Genomic DNA, 27,752 nt, shown 5'->3' with positions numbered 1-27,752 from the left:
CCTTCCTAAGAGAATCGGTCAGCATGAATGTCTTTTCCATTTGTCCTTGTGTAAAAGATATTCTATAAAAATCTGTGTCTGTCTGGACAGATCTATAGCTCAGTGTCAGTGTACATGAACGTCAATGGAGACCCTGCGGAGAAGTCAATGCAACCTGAGATGAATCCATAGTGCACACCCAGCTCCAGTTTAATGAATGTGCCTGATCAATGGCGGACAATTTACAATATCCCAACCGATGTAGCAGAACTGAACACGTCATTACACTGTTTTTGTGCATTGTTTGGTTTGTAACAATGAGTGGATGGAGTTAACTAGCTTTACTAATGCCCTCAAGGAAAACCACCCCTAATACAAAGTTAGCCAGTTTGCTAGATAGAATTGCATTCTTCGATCCACTGCAGTCATACCGTACATGAAAAATAACTCACTCAAGTACTGATATTTTCTCATATATCTATTTATGGTAGTAATCTACAGTATATGGCCAAACGTAGATGCACATCCCATATTAACTTTGGCTCCTTCAGCCACACCCAAAGCCAAGAAATGCAAGCACACAGCCCTGCAATCTGTATACTCAAACATTGGTATAAGTATGGGTCATTAATATGACTTAAAACATGGCGCTAGAGAAGAAATTGGGCGGCACCCTTGGAAAACTAGTTGCTGCTCAGTGGTAGAAGTACTCTGTCAATAATTTATGAAAAAATACTACGCCATTCTCTTATATGAAAGCAGTGTTTCTTGGCTTTAAAGGTGCTCCAAAATTACAAATTAATGGCTGACACTAATGTTTCAGTGCCAAGACATGGACCGTGTTCACAGCCAGTAAGAGCAGGCAGCGGCTAGTATGTAGTAAGGACAGATGTTGTATGGCGTCTTAGGGCATCTCTCTTAAAACATGGCGCTGTCATAAGGTGCCAACTTTGCCATAAGTCAGTTTTTGAAAAAAATTTGCTAGAGTATCTAGGAGTAACAAAAGCTCAGGCACAAAGGTGAAGACCACACAATGTCACAGAGTGGGAATGCTCTCCACAGAGGTCCGGATTGCGGTCCATTACAAGCTTCATGAATTTGGTTTACGTAGTCGAGCAAATGCACACAAGATCAGCATGTACAATGCCAGGTCTAGGCTGGAGTTGTGGAAAGCATTTTGCCACTGGACTCTGAAATGCGTTCTGGGAGTATATATAATGGTATAGGACTGTTTTTAGCCCCATATTTCTAGTGAAGCATAGTGTTAATGTTCCAGCATACAAAGACTTTTTAGTTAAATTGTATACTACCTACTATGTGGAAAAAGTTTGGAGAAGGCTTTTTCCTATTCCAACTTGACTGTTCCCCAGTGCACAAAGTAAGGACCATAAGGACATGGTTGGTTGTGGAGGAACTTGATTGGCTGCACATAGCCCTGAGCTCAACCTTGTCAGACATCTCATGGATCAATTAGAACGCTGACTGCGAGCCAGACCTACTTGTCTAACATCAGAAATGCTCTTGTGGATGAATGGTCACAAATTTTCACAGATACAGTGCAAAATCTCCTGAAAACAGTAGAGGCTGTTATAGTAGCCTACATAGGTTTTTGGAATGGGATGTCCAACAAGCTCATATAGGTGTGTTGATCTGTTGTCCACATACTTTGGGTCATGTACTGTTGCCAGGAATGAGTGGCTCCAAATACCCACTGGGTGATCATGCTCTAACCAGTCAAATGAGCGTGTAAGTGTGTAACCCTCATGATGTGATCATATAGAGACATACATATCATTATGACTGCTATGATGCAAATAAAAGGACACCATTTTCCTTCCAAAAGTGTGTGAACCTTAACCTTACAAATGGTTTTTGAACTTCAGTAGCACTCGTGAGGGCCCTATTTATAGCTTGGCTATGGAACCCCTCCTTTCTACTGATGAAGCCTCAACGCAAGGTTGGATCTGTTTGTTTGGCACCGAAGTGAACAACTAAGTTTGTGCATTGGACCACACAGTTGTATCCAGGTTGGGCAATCCCTAATAAGCATCTGGCTTGGAATGTGTTCATGTGTGGGCCTTCACAACTTTATGTGTCATTACCTCTTCTTTCATCTGAAAACCCATATATCTTGTGTTTATTTTCCTTCAAACTACAGCCTCTTAAGTGTGTAGATTGCCAAATACTGCAGGTAGTTGTTATCACTGGTAATAAATGATGACTATTCATTGCAAGTTTACCCATGAAAGGACAGAGGTTGCAAAATCACCTGCGGACTGTCTGCTGTGTGACTCAGCAAGGAACTTGCGGATTTTATCTGATGGAATAGCAAAGGAGATGCCAGCAGTAACCTTTAGAGTGTTTATCCCGATCACTTCACCGTCCTGTGGTGAGAAAAAGAAAACGCTGGTTAAAATAATGTGGTCAGCAAGTCCAACAGAAATAATATACTGCGCAGCGGAAACAACATTTTGGTTTTATACATGAAAATTTGCAAGCCTTCATCTTCTGAGGAACAAGCTATGAAGGCTTTGAGTGATGAGGTCTATTTTTCTCATGATGTTCACTTTTGGTTTATGAAGTGTTTTACTTATTATTTAAAGGGGTTTTCCAGGAGTTCAATATTGATGGCCTATAATAATGATAGGTCATGAACATCTGAGCAGTGGGGTTTTTACTCCTGGACCCCCAAGATCAGTTGTTTGAAGAACCCAATGAGCGCTGTGGCATCCTCCTAGGCCGATGATGTCACGTTAACCGGACACATGGCCCAGGTGCAGCTCAGTCCCATTCAAGTGAATAGGCTTAGGTTGCAATTCCAATCATAGCCACTATTCAATGTATGGCACAGTTCTTGGTATGCTGTGAGGAAGCCGCAGCGCTCACCGGCTGGGTGCTGGGAGTTGGTCCTTCACTGATGACATATTGATAACCTATCATGAGGACAGGTCGTCAGTATACTATTCTTGGAAGACCCTTTTAAAATGTACATCTTTAAGTGTTTCTAACAGAAGTGTTATTATTCTATTTTGTATGGAGACATAGAGGTCTCCGACTTTTTGTATATGGGGAGCCACAGGTGTTGAAAGTGAGTGGTAAAAGGAAAAAGTGTTATCCTACTGTTAAAGGGATTGACCAAGATAATAAAAACATGGCTGCGTTCTTCCAAAAACAGTGCCACAACCATCCACATCTCAAGCCTGGTATTGAAGCCCAGTTCCTTTGAAGTTAATAGGGCTAAGCTGTAAAACCATATACAGGCAGTAGAAGGAAGCTTTACTGTTTCTGGAAGAAATGTCATGTTTTTCTAATCTTGGACACAGAGCTGTACTAGCCATAGACTCTTCAGGGAAACTTCTTGGTGGACTGTATTTCCATCCTAAGGGAACTGGAGTAGGAGGACAGAATGTGTCGGCTGGCCCTGACCACCACAGAGGGGCAGCTTTTGGAGAGGTATTTTGTGCTGCTGGGGCAGTATTTTGTGATGCGCTGTGGTATTAGGCTCTGCTGGGGTGGTATAATGTGCCGCAATATGGTATTCCTGGCCCCACCTACTTGTGTTGACCCTGCTTTCTACTTCAAAATAGGGCCACTTTTAGCTTTGTTCCACTTTAAGTTCCCAGTCCACTGTTGCTTGGACAATCTCTTTATTTACCAGTTGTATGTGTGTGACCTTAAGCTTCATGTGTGTTACCTTACGTTTTAGTAATGATATGACTTCACTGGAGCCGTTGGTACAAAATAGTATCTACAGACACCCGCGGACAGATACTGGCTGAGGACGACTGACCTAGAGAGCAGCTCAATATGAATAAAAACAGAGCGCCTACAGTTTAATAAGGAAAACATTTGGGAAATGTGTCTGCATTGTAGTAATTTTATTATGGGCATTTTTTTCTACTGGTTTTATTGTTATTTTTCTCTTTTATAATGTTTTTGTTTTTTTACAGTCTACTGAACTTTGTGCAAATATCAACCTGCTTAACTAATGCATTACTGTTTTCTATGACATTCTCCTCCTTTCATTGAGATACTTAATTTTAAAAAAAGCTATGGTTATTTGTGAACCTTAAAAATAGTCTGTAGATGGTTAGTCAGCCACTAAAAACCAACACCCTGTGTTTGTCTTGCCAAGCCTACATAATTGAGTCGTGTCATCATGTAATGCCAATGCACAAACCTCTTGCCAGGCTGCATCTGATAACATGTTCTGACAAGACCTTATGAACTCACATACATAACCACTACCTGAGGGCATGGAGGGCAGGTTCTCTTACCAAATTCACAAGTGGTCCTCCTGAGTTTCCATACTGAAAAGCAAGCAAACTCACAGTTACTTTAATCTTCATTGAAAGCAGCCAGAACAAATATGATACAGAACTTGCATTTACTGAGTTTCTTCTCAATGCATGTTCCTCAGAGCTACACTGGTTAACATTAGAGGTGGCTAATTGTATAAATATTTCCCCTCCTTCCAGACACATACACACTTTATTCTGTGCCAAATCCACATCATAAGAACAGTGGACCATTTTGTGGGTGCAGAACCCACCACAGACTTAACCTTGGCTGGATATTTCAATGAGGACTCTGTCTGGTAACCCTCTAATTTGGGTAATTTATGGTTACATGTAATAAATATGACCAAGAATTAAGTATTTTTCTATTTTACCACTCTGATTTGGTTTAACAATAAAAAATACATAATTTGCAGACCATAATTAAGTTAAAATTCTGATGGTTTATCCTTAGGATAGGTCATCACTATCGGATTGGTGGGGTTCTGACGCAAGGTTTAGCCACAGAACAGCTGATTCTGAGGATGTGTCATGGCTGACCACTGGCTTAACTGACCTGGATGTACAATCTCCCTGAGATGTGCCTCATATATAGAAATATTGTGCCGGACCAATATAATATTCAAGAAAACACTAGTTGAAAGGGTCAATCATATCATACAAACTGTCTTGATTTTCAGACCATGAAAGGAGCAATTCTGTCATGAAATGGTCATGACCCCAAGGAAATACTTTTAAGCTGCGGAAACACAACACGACCAAGATATACATCTCCCACATGTCGCCCTCTGACGGCCATTTTTAAAACCATGCTGGTAGATGGTGACTTACATTAATGATGGCGTCTGTCTGTATGTACTCCATGTCAGAGTTTTTCAGGCCCAGTTCCTTCCCACCACGTTGTGCAGTGCTCACGATACCTGTTGTGACTGTATTCTGAAGTGAGAATGGACTTCCAATGGCGACGACAAACTCTCCGGGACGCAGGTCTTCAGACCGGCCCAAGAGCAGAACAGGCATCTTTCCCTGAAAAAAAACATGGAGATGGTGTTCCACATATTAAGCCATTATGTAGTAACGCTTTATTAAAATTTTATATTTTCTCAGCGTACACATTGTAGGCAGACATGTGATGTGTACAAATGATTAGGGTGCATTCACACGACCGTACGTGGTTTGCAGTCCGCAAATTGCGGATCCGAAAAACACGGATACCGGCCGTGAGCATTCCTCATTTTGCGGACCGCACATAGCCGGTGCTATATAGAGAATGCCTATTCTTGTCCACAACTGCGGACAGGAATAGAACATGCTCCATATTTTTTGCGGGGCCGTGGAACAGAACAACGGATGCGGACAGCACATGGTGTGCTGTCCTCATCTTTTGCGGACCCATTGAAATTAATGGGTCTGCACCCGTTCCGCAAAATTGCAGAACGTATGCGGATCTATTTATATGGTCGTGTGAATGCACCGTTAACCTAAGGACACCACCACTTCAGGACAGCAACAGAGACCAGCGAGTACAGGAGCGTCACTGGATTTTTCAGTAAAGTAATGCATATGGCAATATTTAAGTACATCTCCTGCTGTCTGCCATGTTTTCAAATGCGCTAGATAACATCATAGTTGCCAACAGTCCTGAATTTGCTAGGATCATCCTGAATTTTCAGAGATGGCAAATTTACTTTGATCCGAACCCAAAATGGGTGGGGCTTACATAAAGCCTGCCCAAAAGTGGGTGTTATCAGTTGAGTTTGGGGCATGCCTAGGGTGGGGCTTAAAAGCCCAGAATTTACCGTTGGTCTGGTCTGGTACAGAGGTTGCTAAGATGCATTAAAGGGCAAAACCTATATACTGTATAGGGCAAATTGTAGGCAGGACAAAAAGAGCTAATGCCCTATGGCTCCATTCATTTAGGGGCCTTCTTTACAATTCCCAGGATGATTTACTGCAGAGCTGGACCTGAGGGCTGTTATCTGTGTAGCACTTACATGTATTGTATAGTGGTACTATTATTTAGGCATAATGTATTTCGATGATATGGGTATTTTGATACTTTTATTTGGACACTGCATTACATTGATGTTTATGCACTTTATGGTAATTTCTTAGAAGACTGTTGTGATTGTGCTGTTTGCACTATAAATTATATACATATATGGGGTCATTTATTAAGACCATCAATTTATACTCTGTTCTTAATACCCCTGCGCTGGTGGTGGATGCACCTACGTTATGTAGAGGCACAGATTTGGCGTTGATTTAAGGCATTTTCTATGCCAAAAACAGACGTAGAAAATGATAAATGAGATGGGCCCGCCGACCTGCCCTCTTACATGCCCACACCATGCCCACACCATGCCCCCTTTTCTCGACACTGGCAAGAGTGTTGGAAAAGTCACAGATTTTGCCGCAAAACTCTTTTGCAACTAAATCTGTGCCTAATATACACCAAGTGACGTATGATGGTTGGTAAATGACCCCCATTGCTTTCTTTTTTTATGTGTCGTCTGGTTTTCTTGAGCTCGTCTCGCTTTCATTTTTTACAAAGCAGGGAGTCATCACCCCCCGATATAATGTTTTGTCCAGAGGCCTCCATTTCGATCAATCCCTGGTGTCATGTCCCCTGCAGGTCCATTACACAGAGCTCCACAGAACACCAAAAAGAGTCCTGCACTGCCTCTATGTCCTTGCGATAGGAATAACACAGAGCATCAGCCTTGCCTGGAGCAGGGATTACAAACTTGTGGTCCTCCAGCTGTTGCAAAACTACAACTTCCATCATGCCCAAACAGTCTACAGTCTACAGCTATCACGGCATGCTGGAAGTTGTAGTTTTGCAACAGCAGGAGGGTCAAGAGTTTGACATCCCTAGCCTAGAGTGTTCTTTTAAATGAAAAAACTATCAAAAAGTAGCCCAGGGAGGAGTATAGAAAAGCGCTACATTAATGGGTCATTCCTTAAGATGTAAATAACACTTCTAAGCGTCAACCAAGGATGGCCAGAGTTAAGGCTGATTGGACCGTGTTACAGTTTCTGTCAACGTTATAGGCTGCATTTGATTTCATACTGGCTTAAATGGCCAAATAGTTATTAGTGGGTGATGGGGAGCCCGGAAATAAATCAGAAAAATATGCTGTTTTATAACAATTCCCTATTGCTTGCCAGAAAACCTCCAAAACTGAAGACATGCTGTTCTCATAACTCAGGACATGCCACATCTCTTTCCCTATTTTTCCCAAGAACAAGAGCGCAGTACTGTTCCAGCCTGGGACGTGTAGTCTTTTCCCCGTCCTCCAAGTGCTGCTATTGTCCTCAGCCAAAAACAGCTGCACATGAGTCACCCGGCTATCAAGACGTCTAAATGAAGGGAAGATTTATTGAAGGCTACGTTTAGTCTTAATGGGCCGACACCTGGCTAGGACGTCGGCCGCCAGTCACGTCAGACATCAATAAGCAGTTTGCTTTTAGATTCTCATAGCTGATTTACTGTGGAGCCTACGGGGCGACGATTCCTCCTTATTCACGTGGGTGACTCTTTCAGGATATCTTATCCGGACAGGCTCTGACAGGCCCGAATTGTAAGAAAGCCAGTCACCGCATCTTAGATTAGGTCTATTTACTGATAATAAGCCTTGATATGGAGACAGTCACATTTTTGGAATTCACCCATCAAAAACATGTGGATTAAGATTTCCCGGCTGGCACTGTATACTTTAATATGACTAATTGGGTATATATACAGCACTGTACATGTCATTGGAACAAGCGCGTAGCGTATAACCTTTCAAGCAACCGCAACTATTTACGTAGTGGAAACTGTCAGATGGGGTCCAATTTACTTACAGCCCCCCCAACACTGAAATGAATAGATGTGCCCCACTATATTGGAGAATGCATACAAATTAAAGGGATTCCGTCACCAGGAAATTCACTGTTAGGGCCCTTGCACACGACCGTAGGCCCTCCAAGATATACGGTCCGTGAGCGGGCCATATGTCCCGGAGCGGCATTGATCGTGCACATCGGGCTATTGTCCTGCACTTATATGATCTTATGAGTGCGGGACAATAGCACCGCGGGTGGCCCAACGTGCACAGCATCATTGTAATCTATAATGCTGTGTGCTCCCGTGCGCACGATCAATGCCGCTCCGGGACATATGGCCCGCTCACGGACCGTATATCTCGGAGGGCATACGTCATGTGCAAGAGGCCTTAATCCAGGGACTTTGACCTGTAGGGCTAGCTCAGATGAATGTAATGAGTCCGTTCACTTAGTGATCCGTTGCTTCATTTTGGATAAAAAGTACTTTTAATCCATATGCAAACTTGTAATGGAGGCTGTATGTAACAAACAGGCTGAAAACCATAATAAGGATTATTGCAATCTTGCCTACAGAGGATTGTGACCTCTCCTGGCATGTCTGTTTTACTTGTTTGTGATTGTGAAAAATCTTTTGTTAGAAGGAGCTGTTGTTCTAACTATTCCTCCAAGAAATGTATGAATAAATGGGCAACTAGGTGTTACCAGTTGGAGGTATGTCCCTTCCCATTCTGACAATGTCCAATCAGCAGTGGCAGTGTCAGACTGTGTAGAGACACAAATCTAAGACAAAGGGAATGGTAATGACCAGTTATAAATGTATTCTTAAATATTCAGGAGGAATAATAGAGGAACGGCACAAAGCAAATGATTTATCCAGAATTGTTATTTCATAGGGAATGTAGTATTTCCTGAAAAAGACATATCAGGAGAGGTCAAAAGAAGCGGGGACAGAAGTAGCACCCCACGTTGTTGCAAATAAATGCAACAGCGTTTGTCATTGCTTGAAAAAGGCTACATGTTGCACCTGGAATAAAGAGTAGCGTTTATTTGTAACCAATTGCGGTGCTGCCTCTGTCCCTGTTTCTTTTGGACTGTCCAGTGTTGGGGTGAGTTGGACCAAATCCCTTGAGTCCTGCACCGGCACACTACAACTACTGGGAGTGCTGTCCGCTGTATACACTTTACTAATGTCAGGAGAGGTGAGAGCGATATTCCTAGATCATAAAGTGATCAATCAATATCTGGGACCCCCACTGACCCTGAAAATGAAGGGGTTGCAGCGCAATTAAGTTTCCTTTGCTTGGTGGTTTTCTAAAGGAAACTGCAGTGCAGCCCAATTCACTTGCTATAGACCTTCACTGATAACATTGGAACAGTTTATCTCTCTTTAGCAGCGTTTTTTTGTGGGTACTGTCCACATCCGTATTTCCATTCCACGGCCCAGTAAAAAAAATAGAACAAGTCCTATTCTTGTCCGTTTTACGGAAAAATATAGGACAGTTCTATAGAGGTCAGAACGTTCCATTCTGCAAAATGTGGAACACACACCGCTGGTATCCGTGATCCGTATTTTGCGGATCTGTAATTTGCGGACTGCAAAAATGGCAACAGTCGCATGCATGAGCCCTAACTGTCCATTAGTGATGAGCGGCAGGGGCAATATTCGAATTCGCGATATTTCGCAAATATTTGGGCGACTATTCGTCATTAACTCACGAATTTGAGAATTTGCCATTATTTTCTTGATTGCAAAAATCGGCAATGTAATATGTGCGTATTGCGCGCGCAATACAGGCGTGGGTCACTTTTGCTACAATTATCAAGCTGCTAGAAGTTTCCTGAGACTGGAGAAAATGGTTGGCACGGCAGAACCTTACAATAGCTTTATATGCAGATAGAGTGCTCCAATATATTCGCGATTGCGCAAATCGGCAATTAATGATGCGCATATTTTCGTGCACTAAGTATTGTTGTGAACTTGTGACATCACAGCACTATGTCTGTAGCATGTATGTATGGACAGCAGAGAAACAGTAATTCCTATCACACTACCTAACACCCTGCACTGGAACCTATCAGCTACACTATATCACGATCTCCCACTAACTGTCTGTATTATATATATAAGCTAACTATCTTTCTACTGTAATGTGGAAAGCACAGAGCACAGCAATGACACTGCTCTCTTTCAGAACTGCAAAAAACTGCAGAAAATGGCTGCTGGGGAGGTTCTTATATAGTAAGAGGTAAGCAACTTTCCTATTGGTTGCTAAGGATGTTGCTAAGCTGTGACAAAGGTATTGCAGACTTCTCATTGGCCCAGGAGAAAAAAGCAGGGAGGGATCATGGGTTCAGATGGAAAAAAAAAAATCGAGAATATTTGTGTGATCAGGTACTGTACAGGCTCGGACAGACCCACAGGGGTACAGGTGAATCCCCCGGTGGGCCCTTGAGCATGGTGGACCCCTAGTCTCCCACCCCCTGCACAAGTGGCACATAACACAGTAGACTTACTGCACTACATACATATATTCAATGTACAGCACCTCAACCAGCCTGTGTTCATATAAAAGACTTGATAGATTATTATAGAAACTCCCCAGTCAGTGGCGTACCGCCAATATAGGCAGACCACGCCGTTGCTATGGGGCCCGCGGCACAGGGGGGCCCGGAGCGCACAGAAGGCCCCGCCCCCTCCGTTTGCTCTGCACACTTGGTTAATGATTTAATATGCGGCGCAGCGGCTCTTGTGTGTTCTTCCGAACTGCCTCCAACCCCCCCCCCCCCTCGTCGGAGCTACTGGCCAATCATTGACCTGAAGGATCGGGACTCCGGGCTGCAGGCGTTCTGTATTTCACACTGGCCAATCAGCGCAAGACAGTGCAAAGAGGCAGCTGCTGATTGGCCAGTGTATTGCTGGGATGGCACAGGCAGCAGGAGCGGGCGCCGAAAACTACACACAGAGCAGCTACTCAGGGACAGGGAGCGTATTATCCTTCCTCGCCGCCCGCCTGGCTGAAGACTGGTCATCTGCCCTGCCGACAGCAAGTGCAGTGGCACTAGTGAGTGCAGCCCCCAGCCCAGATTAAAGTACCGCGGTCCGCTCCTGACCGGACAGGGAGGGGGGTCTCATAGAGGACAGTCTGCTTTCCTCCTACTCTGTCCTTTATGAGCCTCCCCCCCTGAGTCCTTTATGAGTCCCCCCAACATGCCCGGGGGGGGGGGGGGGGGGGGGAATAGGAGGATAACACACTGTCCTCTATGAGCCCCCCCGGGTCCTCTATGAGCCCCCCAACCCCTAATGTCCCCCAAAATGCCTGGGGGGGAGGAGTAGGAGGAAAGCACACTGTCCTCGATGAGCCTCCCCCCCCCCCCGAGTCCTCTATGAGCCCCCCCAACCCCTAATGCCCCCACCCCAAATGCCCAGTGGGGGGAGGAGTAGGAGGAAAGCACACTGTCCTGAGCATTTTGGGGGGCGTTAGGGGTTAGAGGGGCTTGTAGAGGACTCGGGGTGGGGAGGCTCATAGAGGACAGTGTACCAGTCATTTGGGGGGCATTAGGGGTTGGATAACCCCTCTAACTCCTTGCTACTGATACTGAGTGTGCACATAGCCACTAATCATATACCCCCAAATACATCAGTCACCTTTGGTGGGGGGGGGGGGGGGGAATAGGTGGCTATGTGCACACTCAGCATCAGCAGCAAGGAATAAAGGGGTTTGGGCAGCGGCATACTGCAACCGTTTGGGGTAAGAGAAGTGATGACAAAATAGCGGTGGTAGCAAAGGGGTTAAGATGTGGGGGATAGCCTACGTCTGGCTTTAGCACAGTGGACACAGGCAGGAGGAGCGATGTGTATGCGGGCTCCTGCCCTGCATTCGTTCAGCTGTGCTCACATACATATCGCGCCCTGTGTCCACTGTCCTGTGCCCACTCTGCCCGGCTTTACCAAAGCAGACAGGCAGGAGCAGTGATGTGATCATATTTATTGTATGTATGTGTGTGTCTGTCCCTGTGTCTGTGTTTGTGTCACCATCACCATGCCCACAGTGTTCCTATGTCTTGACGCAGCTGCATCAGGACGTTCTGTACGGGCAAGATAAAGAAGATGGAAGAGGAGGCAGAGACGCCAGCATTGAGTCCGTGGGAGAAGCACAGGGATGCACACGAAGGACACAGGTAACACTACCACATGGTCTACACTAGTGTTATCTGTGGTTTTACATAGGACTGCAGGTAACACTACCACATTATCAGCACTAGTGCTATCTGTGGTTTTACATAGGACTGCAGGTAACACTACTACACTTTCGGTAATCAGAGAGCCATCACTGTGTTATCTGTATTCATAGAGCTATCACTGTGTTATTTGTGGTGTTACATAGGACTACAGGTGACATCTACTGCATTATCAGTACTCAGAGAGTTATCACTGTGCTATTTGTAATGTTACATAGGACTGCAGATAAAACTTTTATGGAATATCCACAGGAGTTCCATAGACTCAGATACCACAGGGCTTTGTTCCTACAGCATTCCCTTTGCCGCAAAACTGACATGTGCCCTTCATTCTCTGGGTCAGTACGAATACGTACGAACGTATGTATACATTTCTTTATTGGCAAATGGGGGTGTGGCAGGGGAGGAGCCAGAACAGAAGGTGGGATGGGCCAGGGATGGGTAGTGGGCGGGGTTAGGGGCCCAATTCAGATTTTTGCTATGGGGCCCAGTGATTTCTATGTACGCCCCTGTCCCCAGTGTATTATTATAGACACGATCAGAGCTGAGATGACTTCTAGGTCTAGAGGAAAGCTGCCAGTGTCCTCTTCTCCCCAGGACCTACCTTCTCAAAGTTACTGCAGGGACCCCCATATTCCATCATCTGGTAGCATCTTGATGCTGTGTGAGCAGGTAATATTAGAATGTATCCGTACGATGGGCCCCCAAAATAAATTTTCCTGGTGGACCCTAGAAAACCCAGTCCACAACTGCCCACATAAGTCATATAGCAGAAGAATGAGAAGTTACTCAATATCCTCAATGACATGTCCCTATTAATCGGATCCTGGCAGTGAAATGGACAATCATCCAGTACCAGCAGCTCTGGTTTCTGAAGGATCTGTACGGAAGGGGCTCGTTCTCAGATGAGACACGCAGAGCTCTGTTGTAGTCGGCCGCAGGATTGTGCTGTCATTCATTCCTAGAGCGGTCGAGTGACTTCGACTCTCTGGCTGCAGTCCCATGTACACAGCTAACTATGTGTCACTGACATGTTTCAGGTGCACTAAACCCATAATCTCCCTGATGTGCTAGATACCGTCTCATCTAGGACTCGGCCCTCACTCTATGTATCACATCACGGCTTGACCCTAGCTTCCCTCCTTTGATCTGGCTGTAGTTGTATAAGAGTGTGTATTCATGACTTCTGGGTGGACAAAGTGAGAACTGCATGCACAGATATCTGAATGGTTTCAGTGTGGACCCTCAGAAAAATTGTCATGGAAAATCACGATGATCCAGACTCCAAAACCGAGTCTGACATCTAACATTGAAATATCGCACTTGCAAGCATGCCTATACACAGACTGGAAGTGACTGAAAGGTGTTCTTATACCGTATATGGCCTCATGCACACCACCGTATGTAGTCTGCAAAACACGGATCCGCAAAGTAAGGATGTGACGTTCGTGATGCATCTGTTTTTATTTGTGGACCAATTGACTTCAATGGGTCCGTGGTCCGCATTTGCAGCCAAGAATACAACATGTTCTATCTTTTGCAGAACGGAAATATGGATGCAGAAAGCACACAGACGATATCTGCATCCGTACGTCTGTTCCGCAAAAGATAGAACATATCCTATACTTTAAGTCAATGGGTCTGCAAAAAAACTGATGCAATACGGTAGTCATCTGTATTTTGAGGACCACAAAATACATACTGTGGTATGTATCAGTGATGGTCAGTTCGCAGTGTTCGCCAGCGAACACATGCGGGCTGCCATCTTGACTCACCCGTCCGGCGATGCACAGGTAAGCCCTTACCTGTGCCGGGAGCCGGTCTGAAATCAAATGCGGTCACCGGGAGCAGGCAGTTCCTAGAACAGCCCGATGAAGGCCCCCGGCGGCTGTTCTCGGAACTGCCTGCTCCCGGTGACTGCATTTGATTTCAGACCGGCTCCCGGCACAGGTAAGGGCTTACCTGTGCATCGCCGGACGGGTGAGTCAAGATGGCAGCCCGCATGTGTTCGCTGGCGAACACTGCGAACTGACCATCACTGGTATGTATGCACCCTAAATGTGATTGCCCCAAGGAGCTGAGAATCTGCCAAATTAGACTGATGCCAGACTTTAGAACCTGACAATGACTAAGGGTAGGTTCACACCTCCGTTTAACTGATCCGGGAGCCTGATACAGTTCACCGGATCCGGCCTAGCCGGATACTGCTGTCAACCACCAGATCCCATTGACTATAATAGGATTGGGTGGTGAATGGCAGTATCCAGCTATGCCAGATCTGGTGAACTTCGGCGGGATGTTCTCTGCAGGATCATTTAGACAGAGTGGTGAACCTACCCTTAGTAGGGCACTTCCACACAGGACACATATCGGTGCAGGAAATCCAACAAACATGCGCAACAAATCCACAGCATAAGTGTGCATTTACACGACTGTAAGTGTTTAGTGGTCCGCAAATTGTGGATCCGCAAAACACGGATACCGGCCGTGTGCGTTCAGCTTTTTGCGGACCGCAGATGGCCGGCGCTATATAGAGAATGCCTATTCTTGTCTGCGTTTGCGGAGAAGAATAGGACAGTCATGCTCTATAGTTTTTGGCGGGGCCGAGGAACGGAACAACGTGTGCTGTCCGCATCTTTTGCGACTCCACTGAAATGAATGGGTCCGCACCCGTTCTGCTAAATTGCGGAACGGATGCGGATCCATTTATACGGCCGTGTGAATGCACCCTAATCCACATGAATTCAATGCAGATTTTAATGCACCTTTGCTGCGAATTTCACCCAACGTATTGCAAAGGGTAAAATCAACTATGGAAATCTGCGGCATAAAGTGACGCACTGTGGATTTCATATCCATACCACAGGATTCTGTGTGGAAGTTTTCGGAAGGGTGAATGAGATTGTAAAAATCCCACCTACCTCACTGCCTCTGTATATGTTCCCGATTACCTCAAATATTCCTGCTGCAGAAAGTCTGCAGTGTATCTGCCCCGTGTATACATACCCTTATGGTATACTGGTACTTTTATAGGTGAAGTACTTTTTAAATTAGCAGCAAGTATTTATTATAGTTAGTGTTGAGCGAACTTCTGTTTTAAGTTCGGCGTCTAAAGTTCGGCTTCCGGTTAGCGGAGAATCCCGATATGGATTCCGAATTCCGTTGTGGTCCGTGATAGCGGAATCAATAATCGGCCATTATTGATTCCGCTACCACGGACCACAACGGCATTCGGAATCCATATCGGGATTCTCCGCTAACCGGAAGCCGAACTTTAGATGCCGAACTTAAAACAGAAGTTCGCTCAACACTAATTATAGTGTTATCATCATATATGTAAGCTCTTTTAAGAAAGTGGTCTCCAACTTGTGGCCCTCTAGTTGTTGCGAACCTGCAACCACCTGCATGTCCAGGCAAACACAGGCTCTCATGGCATGCTGGGAGTTGTAGTTTTGCAACATTTGGGGAGCCATAGGTTCGAGACCACTGTTATAGGACATAGACATTTGCTTTGTACCTTTGGTTTGATTTTGATTAAGGCAATGTCTGCTTTTTCATCCACATCTATGATTTTAGCATCATACGTGGACCCGTCACTGCGCTCCACTTTTAATCTTTGCTTGTTTGTGACCACGTGAGCATTGGTAAGAATCAAGCCGTCTTCTGAGACAATGAAACCAGAGCCACTGGCTGCGGGAATTTCCCGTTTTCCAAAGAAAGAGAACCTAAACAGAAGATATGGTTGTGAGATGACCATGACAGGACAAAGGAGTCTGAAGGAAAGGTACAAAACACAATATAACTTTATTTTTTATTCTTTTGGACTGGTAATTTATATCTGATTCTTCTCGGTGAGTATTGATATTATGTTATATGAACTATCACAGTACAACTGAGTCAGAAAATAGCAAATCCTGGTAAAAAAAAATACCCTGTGTTAGTGCTAATTGTTATTACAGAAGGCACAGGGCCTAAAACATAACTTTAATTGAGATAATTCATAAAATACATTCAATAGAAGAGACAAAGAAATAATCCTACTATAGGGATTGCGTAGGGTGCAACTAGGGGTAGGTTCCAATGTTCTAGGGTTGCACCCTGCATCATTAGGGTATTCTGGGTACAGTGTAGGATTAGGGGTCCTCTACCTTTCTCTTACCACAGGAGCTATTGGAATTTGGAACGACCATATTTTGCACTTTCTGGTCTTCCCTGTTATATGTATTTTATTGAATTGTCTCAATTAAAGTTATGTGTATGTTATACGAACCCTATTATGCATTCTGATCAGTTAAAGGGATTTTCCGGGAGGAAAATATTGATGACCTATCCTCAGGCTAGATCATCAGTATCTGATTTGTGGAATCCAAACACGAGACACCGCCACCGATCAGTTGTTTGAAGAGATCTCCTCGCAGCTCACCAATCACAGCGCCTTACATTGTATAGAGGCTTTACCTGGTATTGCAGCTCAGCCTCATTCACTTGAATAGTACTTGTAACGCCCCCGAGTGGCATTACCACATCTTTGCCCTGCTTCTATCTGTGAATGCTAATATAATGTTATCTTATACATTTATTTCCAGGTCCCTAGACACTATGCATCTATAATAATGTTATGTAATTGTTCATGTAATGTGCCTGGTTCACCAGTAGGTGGCAGCAACTATGGCAGAGCTAAACTTAGAGAGAATGGAACTCACCATTCTTTTCTTCCCTCCTTTCTTGGTCAGAAGTGGACCAGTCCTGTTTGCTACCAGAAGGAGGTAGGGAGTTCTGGTGTGTTCTGGTTGAGACTCCATGTTGGAGCTGCCAGGATTCTAACCTATTCCCTGGCATAATCCAGAGTTAGACTACAGAGAGAAGTTGCAGCATCCTGCAGAAGCAGAGATTCCATTTAAGTCTATTAGTACAGCAGAGCCAAAGAGCAAACGATGTAGCAGAGTTGAGATTATTTGCCTACCACAGTTAATGCTAAAGCCTGCTGAAACCAAGATAAAGTCTGTAAACCGTTTGGAGAAACGTTTATGCAAAGTAAAGCTGCCATTGAACTTCATCACAAGGTCTGGACTCAAATATGTCTTCAAATCCCTCAATTGTTCACCCTATTTGTCTGCTTCAGAGCCAATGCCTAGGGTTCCAGCGTATCCAGGTAGGAGCACCGTGACACGTGCACAAAACATTAAGGGACATTATAGACCACCCTATATCACTCGACCATTCCTACACCTGGGTACCAACACCATTTCTTAAAGGGACTCCACCTCCCGTTGTTGCTTCATTGTAACTGGTGTCACAAAACACTTATCTTGCAGACCACTGTTGTTGCAGTACTGAGCTGCACACAGGCCATGTGACTGATGAACGTGACGTCACTGGCCTAGGAAGAAGCTGCAGCAATCACTGGAGATCCTCGGCCTCTTCAAAAAGCCGGGAGTCGTACCTCCACCAACGAGATACTGATGACCTACTCTGCAGATACGCCATGAATACTAAACTCCCCCAAAAGCCCTTTAAAGGAGACCTGTCATGCACTGGGGTTGTCCGCGCTCATTGGACAGTATCAGAGCTTTCTGGGCGCACACCCTATTGAGAATCAGCATCGGGAACCGCACCTTTAATAGAGCCACAACTAACAGTACCATTGCTCAGTGGTACAACTAACAGGGAAGGGGCCTGAAGTGGTATCTACAGGCATGTGAAGGCAGCTGTCGTTCTTGGAGGATATAACGGGTCCCCTTTAAAGTGTACCTCCAACTATAAACATCATTTCCAGGTCCAAAACTCTATGCTGATATGTTTCACAACCATCACTAGGCATTCTTACACCATATGTATACAGTATATACTGCTTCCAGTGGTGCTGAATAATGAATCTGCATGCAGTCACACCTAAGCTCTCTGTGATGGTGGCAGCTGCGGGAGGCCAGAATTTAAATAGGACCCTGGGTTTTCTATAAGCTAACAATTCTGCGGCATAGTATTCTGCATTGTGTCATTCCTCCTGTAAATGTAAGTATACATTGACAACTGGGTGCTACCATTCCCCTTGTCAAAAGGTTATCTCATTACCTAGTTGTCAATTTATTCATACATTTCTAGGAGGATAAATAGAGGAACAGCACCTTGTAGAGCTCTAAAAAAGGATGCTCCAGCTTTGTTATCTTGTGGGGAATACAAGTATTTACTAAAAACAGACCAGTCAGGAGAGCCGAGCAGTGTACACTAAATCAAGACTGACACCTCTGATGAGCAGCTCCGTTCTAGCGCCCACAGTCCCATCCCAGTTTATCCCAGTCCCCTGTGGACTAGACTTGTGATGTCTCCTCTGTTGTCATCATTCACTGGCCACAGTAGTCACATGCGGCATGGGGACACATCATCGTTGAGGTTTCTTGATTCACAGAATAATCAGGGATCTCACGTTCAGGCCCGCATGTGAAACAATATATCCCGGATTCCCGGAAAGGATTACTCGCAGTAAACCTTTCCGGCAACCTGTAGCAGTGTCCCCTTCTCGGCTCGTGCGCACAGTGCAAGAAGAAGCCGATGCCAGCAGTCCGCAACGGCGCATCAGGCTGAGCCTGTGAGCACTCGCGGGATCTCAAAGCGGGGGGAGGGAGAGGCGGCACTGAGGAGTAGAAGGCGGCGCTGGGCACGAACGGCGATGCGTGCGGCCGGGCACCATGCATCCACAGACCTCCCCTGCTTGGGCACCTTAATTCAATGATTGACAGGTTAGTAAAACCTGTTTTTCCGCAGAATAAATCATTCACACGGCCTTTAATCATATACATAAATAGGATAATTTGCGGCAGGGTAATGAGCCCAGTCCTCCACACCATAGAGCAAAGTGTACAGATACTGCATATGTATGGAAAATGTCCTAAAAAGTTTGTGAAAGAAAAAAAAAAAGAAAACCTCCCTGAAATGAAAAGCGCACCTCCCTGACTCCCTGTCTGGAATAAACATAAACCGAAGACACAAAACCTCACAGATATAACTGCGCACAACACGGCAGAGGTCAACATAAACCATGCTGAAATGTGTATACTGTCATGTCTGACATACCGCACTCGTCTTGGCACATGAACTACGTCAGGCACCACCTGGAGACAAGCATGGATATATCCTGACTGTCAACGCTAATGATACGTCCCCATTTGAACCATATTTTCACTCATTACACTAGAGAAACTTCCCCCCCCACCCTATTTCCCTTTTATTATCAAAATCGCAGACTTAGGCCGAATGAGCGGTCCGTGGTATCCCGGCCTGGCATCCTGCTGAGAGCAGGAGCGCACGGCGTCATTGGTTGCCGTGCGCTTCATGCCGCCGCTGGACTACAGTAATACACTGGTATAGATCATAAGAGTGTATTACTGTAGTGCAGCGGCGGCATGAAGAGCACGGCGTCATAGCAACCAATGACGCCGTGCGCTCCTGCTCTCAGCAGGATGACAGGCCGGGATACCACGGACCGCTCACGGTGATAAATAGAGCCAATGTACAAAGTAAAATTGTATTACAGTATAATTAGTACTCACTAGACAACTGCTCATGTTTCTCTAAATCTTATCCCAATCCACCTGTACTAATCCAGGAACCCCACGTCCCCATCTCACCCATCTGGGAAATGACACCCTACCTGCCATGCCATGGAGCAATCCCCTGTATATATGTGATATCTTAATCTTCCCCTCCTGTTCCTTAGTCAAAATATCTATTAATCTATTATGTTCTACTGTAAATAACGGAGATTGACCTGTGGTAATGTAGGCCGAATACAATTGTCTATAATTAAACCAATGAATATTGCAAATATCTTCTAAGTGTAATATCTCATCTAAAAAGTTGAGAGTTATAATTAATATCTGAATTTATCCAAAACGTATCTTGTGACATATTCAAAAATTCACCTAAGTGAACATTGCCCCAGAGTGGCGTGCAGTCTAATGTAGTAGTAACCTCTAATAGCTTCCTCATATAATCCCACACCTTAGGCTACTTTCACACTGGCGTTTTGGTTTCCGTTTGTGAGATCCGTTTTAGGGCTCTCACTAGCGGTCCAAAACGGATCAGTTTTGCCCTAATGCATTCTGAATGGAAAAGGATCCGCTCAGAATGCATCAGTTTGCCTCCGTTCCGTCACCTTTCTGCTTTGGAGGCGGACACCAAAACGCTGCCTGCAGCGTTTTTCTATCCGCTATGTGGTGCGAAGCGAGACGGATCCGTCCTGGCACACAATGTAAGTCAATGGGGACAGATCTGTTTTCTCTGACACAATAGAAAACGGATCCGTCCCCCATTGACTTTCAATGGTGTTCATGACGGATCCGTCATGGCTATAGAAGACATAATACAACCGGATCCGTTCATGACGGATGCATGCGGTTGTATTATTGTAACGGAAACGTTTTTGCAGATCCATGACGGATCCGCAAAAAAACACTAGTGTGAAAGTAGCCTAAGTAAGAAGATTCACCATGGCATGACAAGTAGGTGCCTTCATCTGCTTCAGTTGTCCAGATTCCATCAGCACAAATATAATTTTAGATGCTGAGTTATAACCAGGTCATTTAACACGGGGTCAGACTGCCATTCCATTATCCTTTGTAGCTGGGCTGCCAAAAATAACCTCTAAAATAAGATGCACCCAGTCCTCCTGAACTGATAGGATAATATAGATATTTTATTTTCATTCTAACACATTTTCTCCCCCAGATCAGATCATTTAATAACTTATCAATAAGTGAAAACGTGCTATTATCAATCCAGACTGGTGCAGCCATGAACAGGTACAGAAATTGAGGGAGGACAATCATTTTAATAAGTGAAATTCTATCAGCCATCGATAGTGGTAATTTAGACCAGATCGCAATCCAAGGGTACTTTCACACTAGCGTTTTTCTTTTCCGGAATAGAGTTCCGTCCTAGGGGCTCTATACCGGAAAAGAATTGATCAAGCATATGTAGTGTCCCACTAGGTAGGCGTGGGCACTACACAAGGGTCAATTGGTTCACGTGTTACTTCTGCTCACAAGGGACAGTAATATTATATTTAACTGTGCACTTTAATGTATTTTCTATGTGTTTTTACATGCAATGTTTCCCCTGTGTCATGCATAGCAGGCCTATTTGGGTGTAGTTAGGCATCCTAGACACTAGAGGGAGATAGGGAGCCCCTAGTATAAATGTTCAGGCCCAGACAGGGAGGGGTTAGATCATAGTCAGGAGTCTGTGGAGACAGAAGTGAGAAGGCACCAGCCAGAGATATGCTGAGGGCCTCCTCCTGACATGCAGCTAGATAGCCCTGGCTGCTAGCTACGTCCAGGAGGCTAGTGAGGAACTCTAGACTGCCTGTAGATCAAGTGAGCCGCAGTTAGCTCAGAAGACACCCCAGTAGTAGGAATGAACCTCCTGGGAGCAACCTGCAGTATTCCTCACAGCAAGGACAATACCACAAGTTCAGATAAGTAACCTGAGGGGCAGAAGTGTTTAATATAAAGCAAGTGCCAATACTGGAGGAAGGATTATATTTACCAAGGATTCAAGCCAGCAATTAGGCATCCGGGCCTTGGGATCCAGCCAGCTAGAATAGCTGTGGGGATAGAGCAGCATTGCACTGCAAAGCATTAACTGTTTGCCCTCCAAGTATCTTGCAAGATTATACCTGCCATATTGTGAAGTAAACCCGCTGTGCATTTGTACTGTCAAGGACTGCATCATTATCATCTATTGCAACTGTATGTATAAAGTTGGACTGTTTCCTGAAGTAAAGCAACGTTTGGTTTACCAACTGCGTACTCCATTACTACTCCTACCAATCGGTGTGCCAGCGTTACAGGCACTGGCGTCACTATTCTTAAAGGGACCTTGCCTCAGGCACTCAAAACACCTGCAACATCCAGGGCACCTCACCCAACATCAGGCCAGGTCTCTCCATACAGAGTGTGCCCCAGAGGAACTTGTGTCTACCTCTCATTCACTGCCGCATGCCTGCCCAGGGTCCTCCAAAAAGTGAGTAACCGTCGATTGTCCATAACCGTGACCTCACTGTCGCAATACCCTGCAGGTCTGGCGTGCTGCACATATCCCCATGCATTCTGAATGGAGAGCAATCTGTTCAGGATGCATCAGGATGTCTTCAGTTCAGTCTTTTTGACTGTTCAGGACGGAGATAATACCGCAGCATGCTACGGTTTTATCTCCGGCCAAAAAAACTGAAGACTTGCCTGAATGCCGGATGCCTGAATGCCACATTTTTTTCCATAGGAATGTATTAGTGCAGCATTGACGGATCCGGTATTCACATGCGCAGACCTTTAAAAATGTGAAAAAAATAATCAGATGACACCGGAAAACGGATCCAGTATTGTAATGCATTTTTCTGACTGATCAGGCATTTTTCAGACTGATCAGGATCCTGAAAAATGCCTGATCAGTCAGAAAAAATTACATGCGTTTGAAACAAAACTGCCTGCCGGAATCAAACAATGCAAGTGTGAAAGTACCCTTATAGCTTTTATTTTTTTATTAGCGGGTGGATATTAAGTGGGATAAAACCATCTATAGAGGCAGAGACTCTAATCCCCAAATACTTAAAGGATTCCTGTGGTCCCAATATCCTCACTCCCCCTTTGTTAACCAGCATCATATCCTCTGAGGGCAGCATGATAGTTTTATTCCAGTTAATCTCTAACCCCGACATTCTCCCAAACTCCTCCACACTGTGAGTAATGTTCAGTAAGGTATTCTGAGTATAACCCAAACAAAATAGAATATAGTCAGCACATAAAGACACTTTTCCTACACTCCCATCTTCTCCAAAACCTCTTATTAAACCATCCTTCCTGATCTTTAAGGCCAAAGGTTCTAGGAAGAGGTTAAATAAAAGAAGAAGTCAGCATGCCGTTGACGCTAATTCAAGCCGTCAGATTTGTGTATAACATTTGGGTGAAATTAATGAAATGGTCCCCAATTCCAAAATACCTCATTGTTGTCCAGAGGAAGCCCCACTCCACCAAAGGCCAGTGGCATCCAATGACAGGATGGAACGAAGGTCCCCCCCCCCCCCCCCCCCCCATTACCTGCATACTAGAATAGAGGAAATTTATATTATAGTGAGTACTTTTTCTTAAGTCTAATAGACAATACCTTGGCAATAATTTTGCCAATAATTTTAATATCTGTGTTAAGCAGAGATATAGGTCTGTATGCACCAACCTCCAGCAGATCTTTCCCCTTTTTTCCTATTATCACAATAATAGCCTTCCTCTTGGGAATTCCCCCTCCAAGGCTGAGTCATGAATAACCTCTGCCAAGCAGGGGAGCAAAACATCCTGGTACCTCCTATATACACAGAGAAACTTACATGCGAAACAGCTCAATGTGCACAACAGCTGGTGCAATCTTCTCCACCACATCAGCAATAAAGTTGTATTTATGGCGAGGACTGTCCGGGTCCTTCTGTCCTGTAAGAGAGAGATGTAGTGGGTTTAATGGTTGAACCTGGAGAACTGTTTCCTTCATAAGGTATAGATGATCTTTTGGAAACTCTAGGACCTTCCACGGTCATCCATCAGCTTTCATGTGGCCCACATATTCCTTTTCCTCTATAAATACCATCTGCGCTACCATCATGTGCTCACAACATCAGGCCCCTGACACCTGGAAAGGCTAAAAAACGTATTCCAGGCAAAACTCATAACTGACTCTGGGGGATCTCCAGAACATTGTACCATTACTCGGAATGTTGACTATGTTCACTGCCAGTTACGTCCTTCATATTTACTGTCCAGGGGCCCTGGCAAGGTCTACTCTATCCAAAGTAGTACAGGAGTGAGATGTGGGGGTCTTTAAAGGAAAAGGGGTCCTCAGCCATCTCTGTCAGTCCTGTAGACATTAAATGGAGAGCAGGGTGCATGCGTGACAACCGCTCCCTACAAACTGCTCTGGAATGCAGGAGCTTGGAATCCCTATTCCAGTGATTGTGAGGCTTCCAATAGTGGGGATATGGAGAATACCCCAAGTACCAGTTTGATGGGGTTGTCTCTGATCAGCTTGGCCACTGAAGGAAAAATGTAGTAGAACATGCCAGCCATTCAATTGTGAGTGGCTTCTGGCTAAAACAGAAGTGCCCTAAGCAAGGAACCATCCTCTGTGATGTCCATATTGCCTGTGATTGCCTATGTGATTGTCTTCATGAAATAATCCCTTTAACATTTACTCATTTCTTACTTCTTTTATTGGTGGGTAAAGTCATGAAGATACATCTGACAATCCAAGAATGTTTCAGCAGTCAGATCTATACTATCTTTGAATTTATGAGGACAATCATATCTTGGCATATGTTTTTAGAGAACCTGTCGCCAAAATGCAGTACAATCTGCGGGCAGCCTTTTATAGAGCAGGAGGAGCTGAGCAGATTGGTATATAGTTTTATGGAAAACGAGTAAAAAAAAACCATGTAATTTAGTAATTTAGCCCTTTGCTCTTTCTATGGGTGGTCCTACCAGTGATCGACAGCTAACTCTTCATGACTAAGCATACAGGGAAGACTGTCAATCACTGATAGGACCGCCCACATGACTCCTAAGAGAGAAAGAGCAGAGGTTTAAATTAATAAAATACAAGTTTAAGGTTCACAGTCAAGTAACTCCGGCAGAGGAACAGACTACCGAAGTTTTCTTATCCAGCCCAACCAGACACCTGCAGATCCCCTTTGGCTATAGTGGGATGCAACACTATTTGTCCGGCAGAATGATGCCATTTATGCCGGGAACCCACTGCATCCCTGTCGGATCTAATTGTAGCCAATAGGGATCCGGAGGTGCCCGGTGGTGAGCGGTGTTTCTGGATATGGTAAACTCTGGTTCTCTGCTACCACTACCAGAGTTAGGCACCACTAATGTGAATCTGGCCTTACTGAGTCTTTTCCCACAACAGTACATCAGTCTGCTCAGCTCCTCCTGCTCTATAACCCACAGCCTGCAGATTGCGCTGCATTTTCATGGCGACAGGTTCCCTTTAAGAAAAACTAATTTCCATTGATACAGCCTAGTACTGGTACCGATACCTCTTTGTATGTGTGGAGTTGTCACACAAGCATTTCAATATCAAATATATATTTTTAATGGAAACAAGGATGTTCAGAAGCACTTGATTTCATGATTTCTGGGGCCCTAGCAGTCGGACCCCTAGTGATCAGACACTTATCCCCTGTCCTGTGAACAGGGGCTAAGTGTTATTCGTGGCACAACCCCTTTGCCATAACCCTGAGCAACCACTGTACATGAAGGAGATATAGAAGGCACGTACAAGTGCCAACCAGGATAACTGGCTGTCACTTACCTCCCACAGTGTCACCCAGCTTTCCTAGAAACAATATAATTAAGAAACAGCTAAAGAGAATTCCTAAAACTGTAAGAGAACAGCATAAGTGCAGTTATCCTTACCCTGCTGGCAGTCTCCCCTCTGGATGGGGATGATGGCTGCGTAACCCTGACTCTGCACGGTTTTGCTCTCCGCCCGCAGCTTGCAGAGGCTGCTGTATGTCTTGCCATCACTTCCACAGATGGGCTGGGGCGATGAGCACTGACAGGTTCGGGCACCCCCGAATGCACTCTTCACACAGCTTAGGGAAGAGGCACAAATAGGGTCCGCAGGTCCTTCCCCGCATCTCTCCCCTTCATCAGCAGCGCACACTGTGCAGCAGCCACAGCGCAGAGAAGTCTCTCCAGATGGGCAGTTTGTGGGTGCTGGCGGACATGAGGATGGGTCACAGCGTGAAGGGCATCGGGGTGAGGGGAGCAAAGCAGCAGGGACCCCACAAGACAAGAGCAGCACTATCCACAGCATTGTAATACTGGTACACTGCAATAGAGGGTGTCCCTCTAAATATCCCCAATTACTCCTACAGGAAGACAAAAAAAAAAGTATTCATTGACAGTTATTCAAATGACACTGAGTAACATTATGGTTATATAAAGCACTAATGAGACCTGAACACATTTAACACAGAGGCCCTACAATGTATGCACACATATAGTAAGAGTCCCCCTTTATACACATTCATTTAGTACTATCCTCACTTAATGCACCCTTATTTAATAATATCCCCACCTTATAGACATTTAGTACTACTCCCTGCTTATATACACTTATGGAGTCATTTATCAAACTGGTGTAAAGTAGAAATTGCTTAGTTGCCCATAGCAACCAATCAGATTCCACCTTTCATTTTCCAAAGGAGCTGTCAAAAATTAAAGGTGGAATCTGATTGGTTGCTATGGGCAACTAAGCCAGTTCTACTTTAGGCCAGTTGGATAAATGACCCCATTAGTACTATCCCCCATTGTATACACACGAGGTACTAGTACCACTTCATGCACTCGCATATAGCAGAATTCCCACTTCGTGCTCCCTTATTTAATGGGTTCACTATTACATACCCATTTATAATCCAATCACTTAATAGGACCCCAGTTGTCCACACGATTTAGGGGTCTTCGAAGTACTAGTATTATTATATACAGTAAAACTTCACCAAGAGACCCGTCTCCATAAGAAGATCTCCCCCCATTAAAGCCAGAGTTTTCTATGACTTTTAAATGTTCAGGTATTTTGTGTATAATATCCTTTTCGTTAGGAGGTGATCCTTATTCACTGCAGTTTTGGGTGGTTGTCTCAAAGAGGTTTCACTGTATCTAGCATAGCCCCACTACCCTGTATATAGAGTATACACACCCTGTGTATCCAGAAGCAGAGTCCCCGGAGATGCTGCTCCCTGTACAGCCCGTGTTCTCTGTGGTCCAGCTGTGATCTCCTCCCTGGTCCCTGGAGCTCGGATGTCTGCTGTTTCCTATACCGGCTCTCTGTCCTCACAGCCCTGCACTGATTCAGCTTCTTTTATCTGGAAAAGCCCCAAAACAGAGAATTACTCCACCCCCGCATCTCATGTGAGAGAGCAGGGCAGCCAACCAGAGCACAGCGCAGAGTACAGCATTACAGCACTGGATACTGTACAGCACTGGGTACAACGCTTCACACCACTCAGTACATACAGCACAGTGTACATACAGTACAGCACTGGGTATAACACCAGAGCACAGCACTCAGTACATACAGCACCGCATACATTACAGCACAGTGTACATACGGTACAGCACTGGGTATAACACCAGAGCACAGCGCAGAGTACAGCATGCAGCACCACATACATTACAGCACTGGATACTGTACAGCACTGGGTACAGCGCTTCACACCACTCAGTACATACAGCACAGTGTACATACGGTACAGCACTGGGTATAACACCAGAGCACAGCACTAAGTACATACAACATCGCATACATTACAGCACTTGGTACAATACTTAACATACATACAGTACAGCACTGAGT

At 44.9% G+C, this 27,752-nt stretch overlaps 1 protein-coding gene across 1 annotated transcript in view; it reads right to left on the bottom strand.

The window, feature by feature from the left end:
• Nucleotides 1–27,247, bottom strand: part of HTRA1 (HtrA serine peptidase 1) — a 38,324-nt gene extending 11,077 nt beyond the window's left edge. The window contains exons 1-7 of the mRNA XM_040438043.1: nucleotides 27,096–27,247; nucleotides 25,805–26,262; nucleotides 23,722–23,821; nucleotides 15,865–16,072; nucleotides 5,109–5,303; nucleotides 4,257–4,289; nucleotides 2,249–2,363 (exon numbers count right to left, since the gene is read on the bottom strand). Of these exons, the coding sequence (XP_040293977.1) occupies nucleotides 2,249–2,363; nucleotides 4,257–4,289; nucleotides 5,109–5,303; nucleotides 15,865–16,072; nucleotides 23,722–23,821; nucleotides 25,805–26,207 (1,054 nt within the window). The 5' untranslated portion in view covers nucleotides 26,208–26,262; nucleotides 27,096–27,247. The remainder of the gene's footprint in view (nucleotides 1–2,248; nucleotides 2,364–4,256; nucleotides 4,290–5,108; nucleotides 5,304–15,864; nucleotides 16,073–23,721; nucleotides 23,822–25,804; nucleotides 26,263–27,095) is intronic.
• Nucleotides 27,248–27,752: the final 505 nt, after the last annotated feature.

The sequence above is a fragment of the Bufo bufo genome, chromosome 6, assembly GCF_905171765.1.
Source record: "Bufo bufo chromosome 6, aBufBuf1.1, whole genome shotgun sequence".
Lineage (NCBI taxonomy): Eukaryota > Metazoa > Chordata > Amphibia > Anura > Bufonidae > Bufo > Bufo bufo.
The sequence above is the reverse complement of the archived record's forward strand: the minus strand, read 5'-3'. Positions and strand labels throughout refer to the sequence as shown.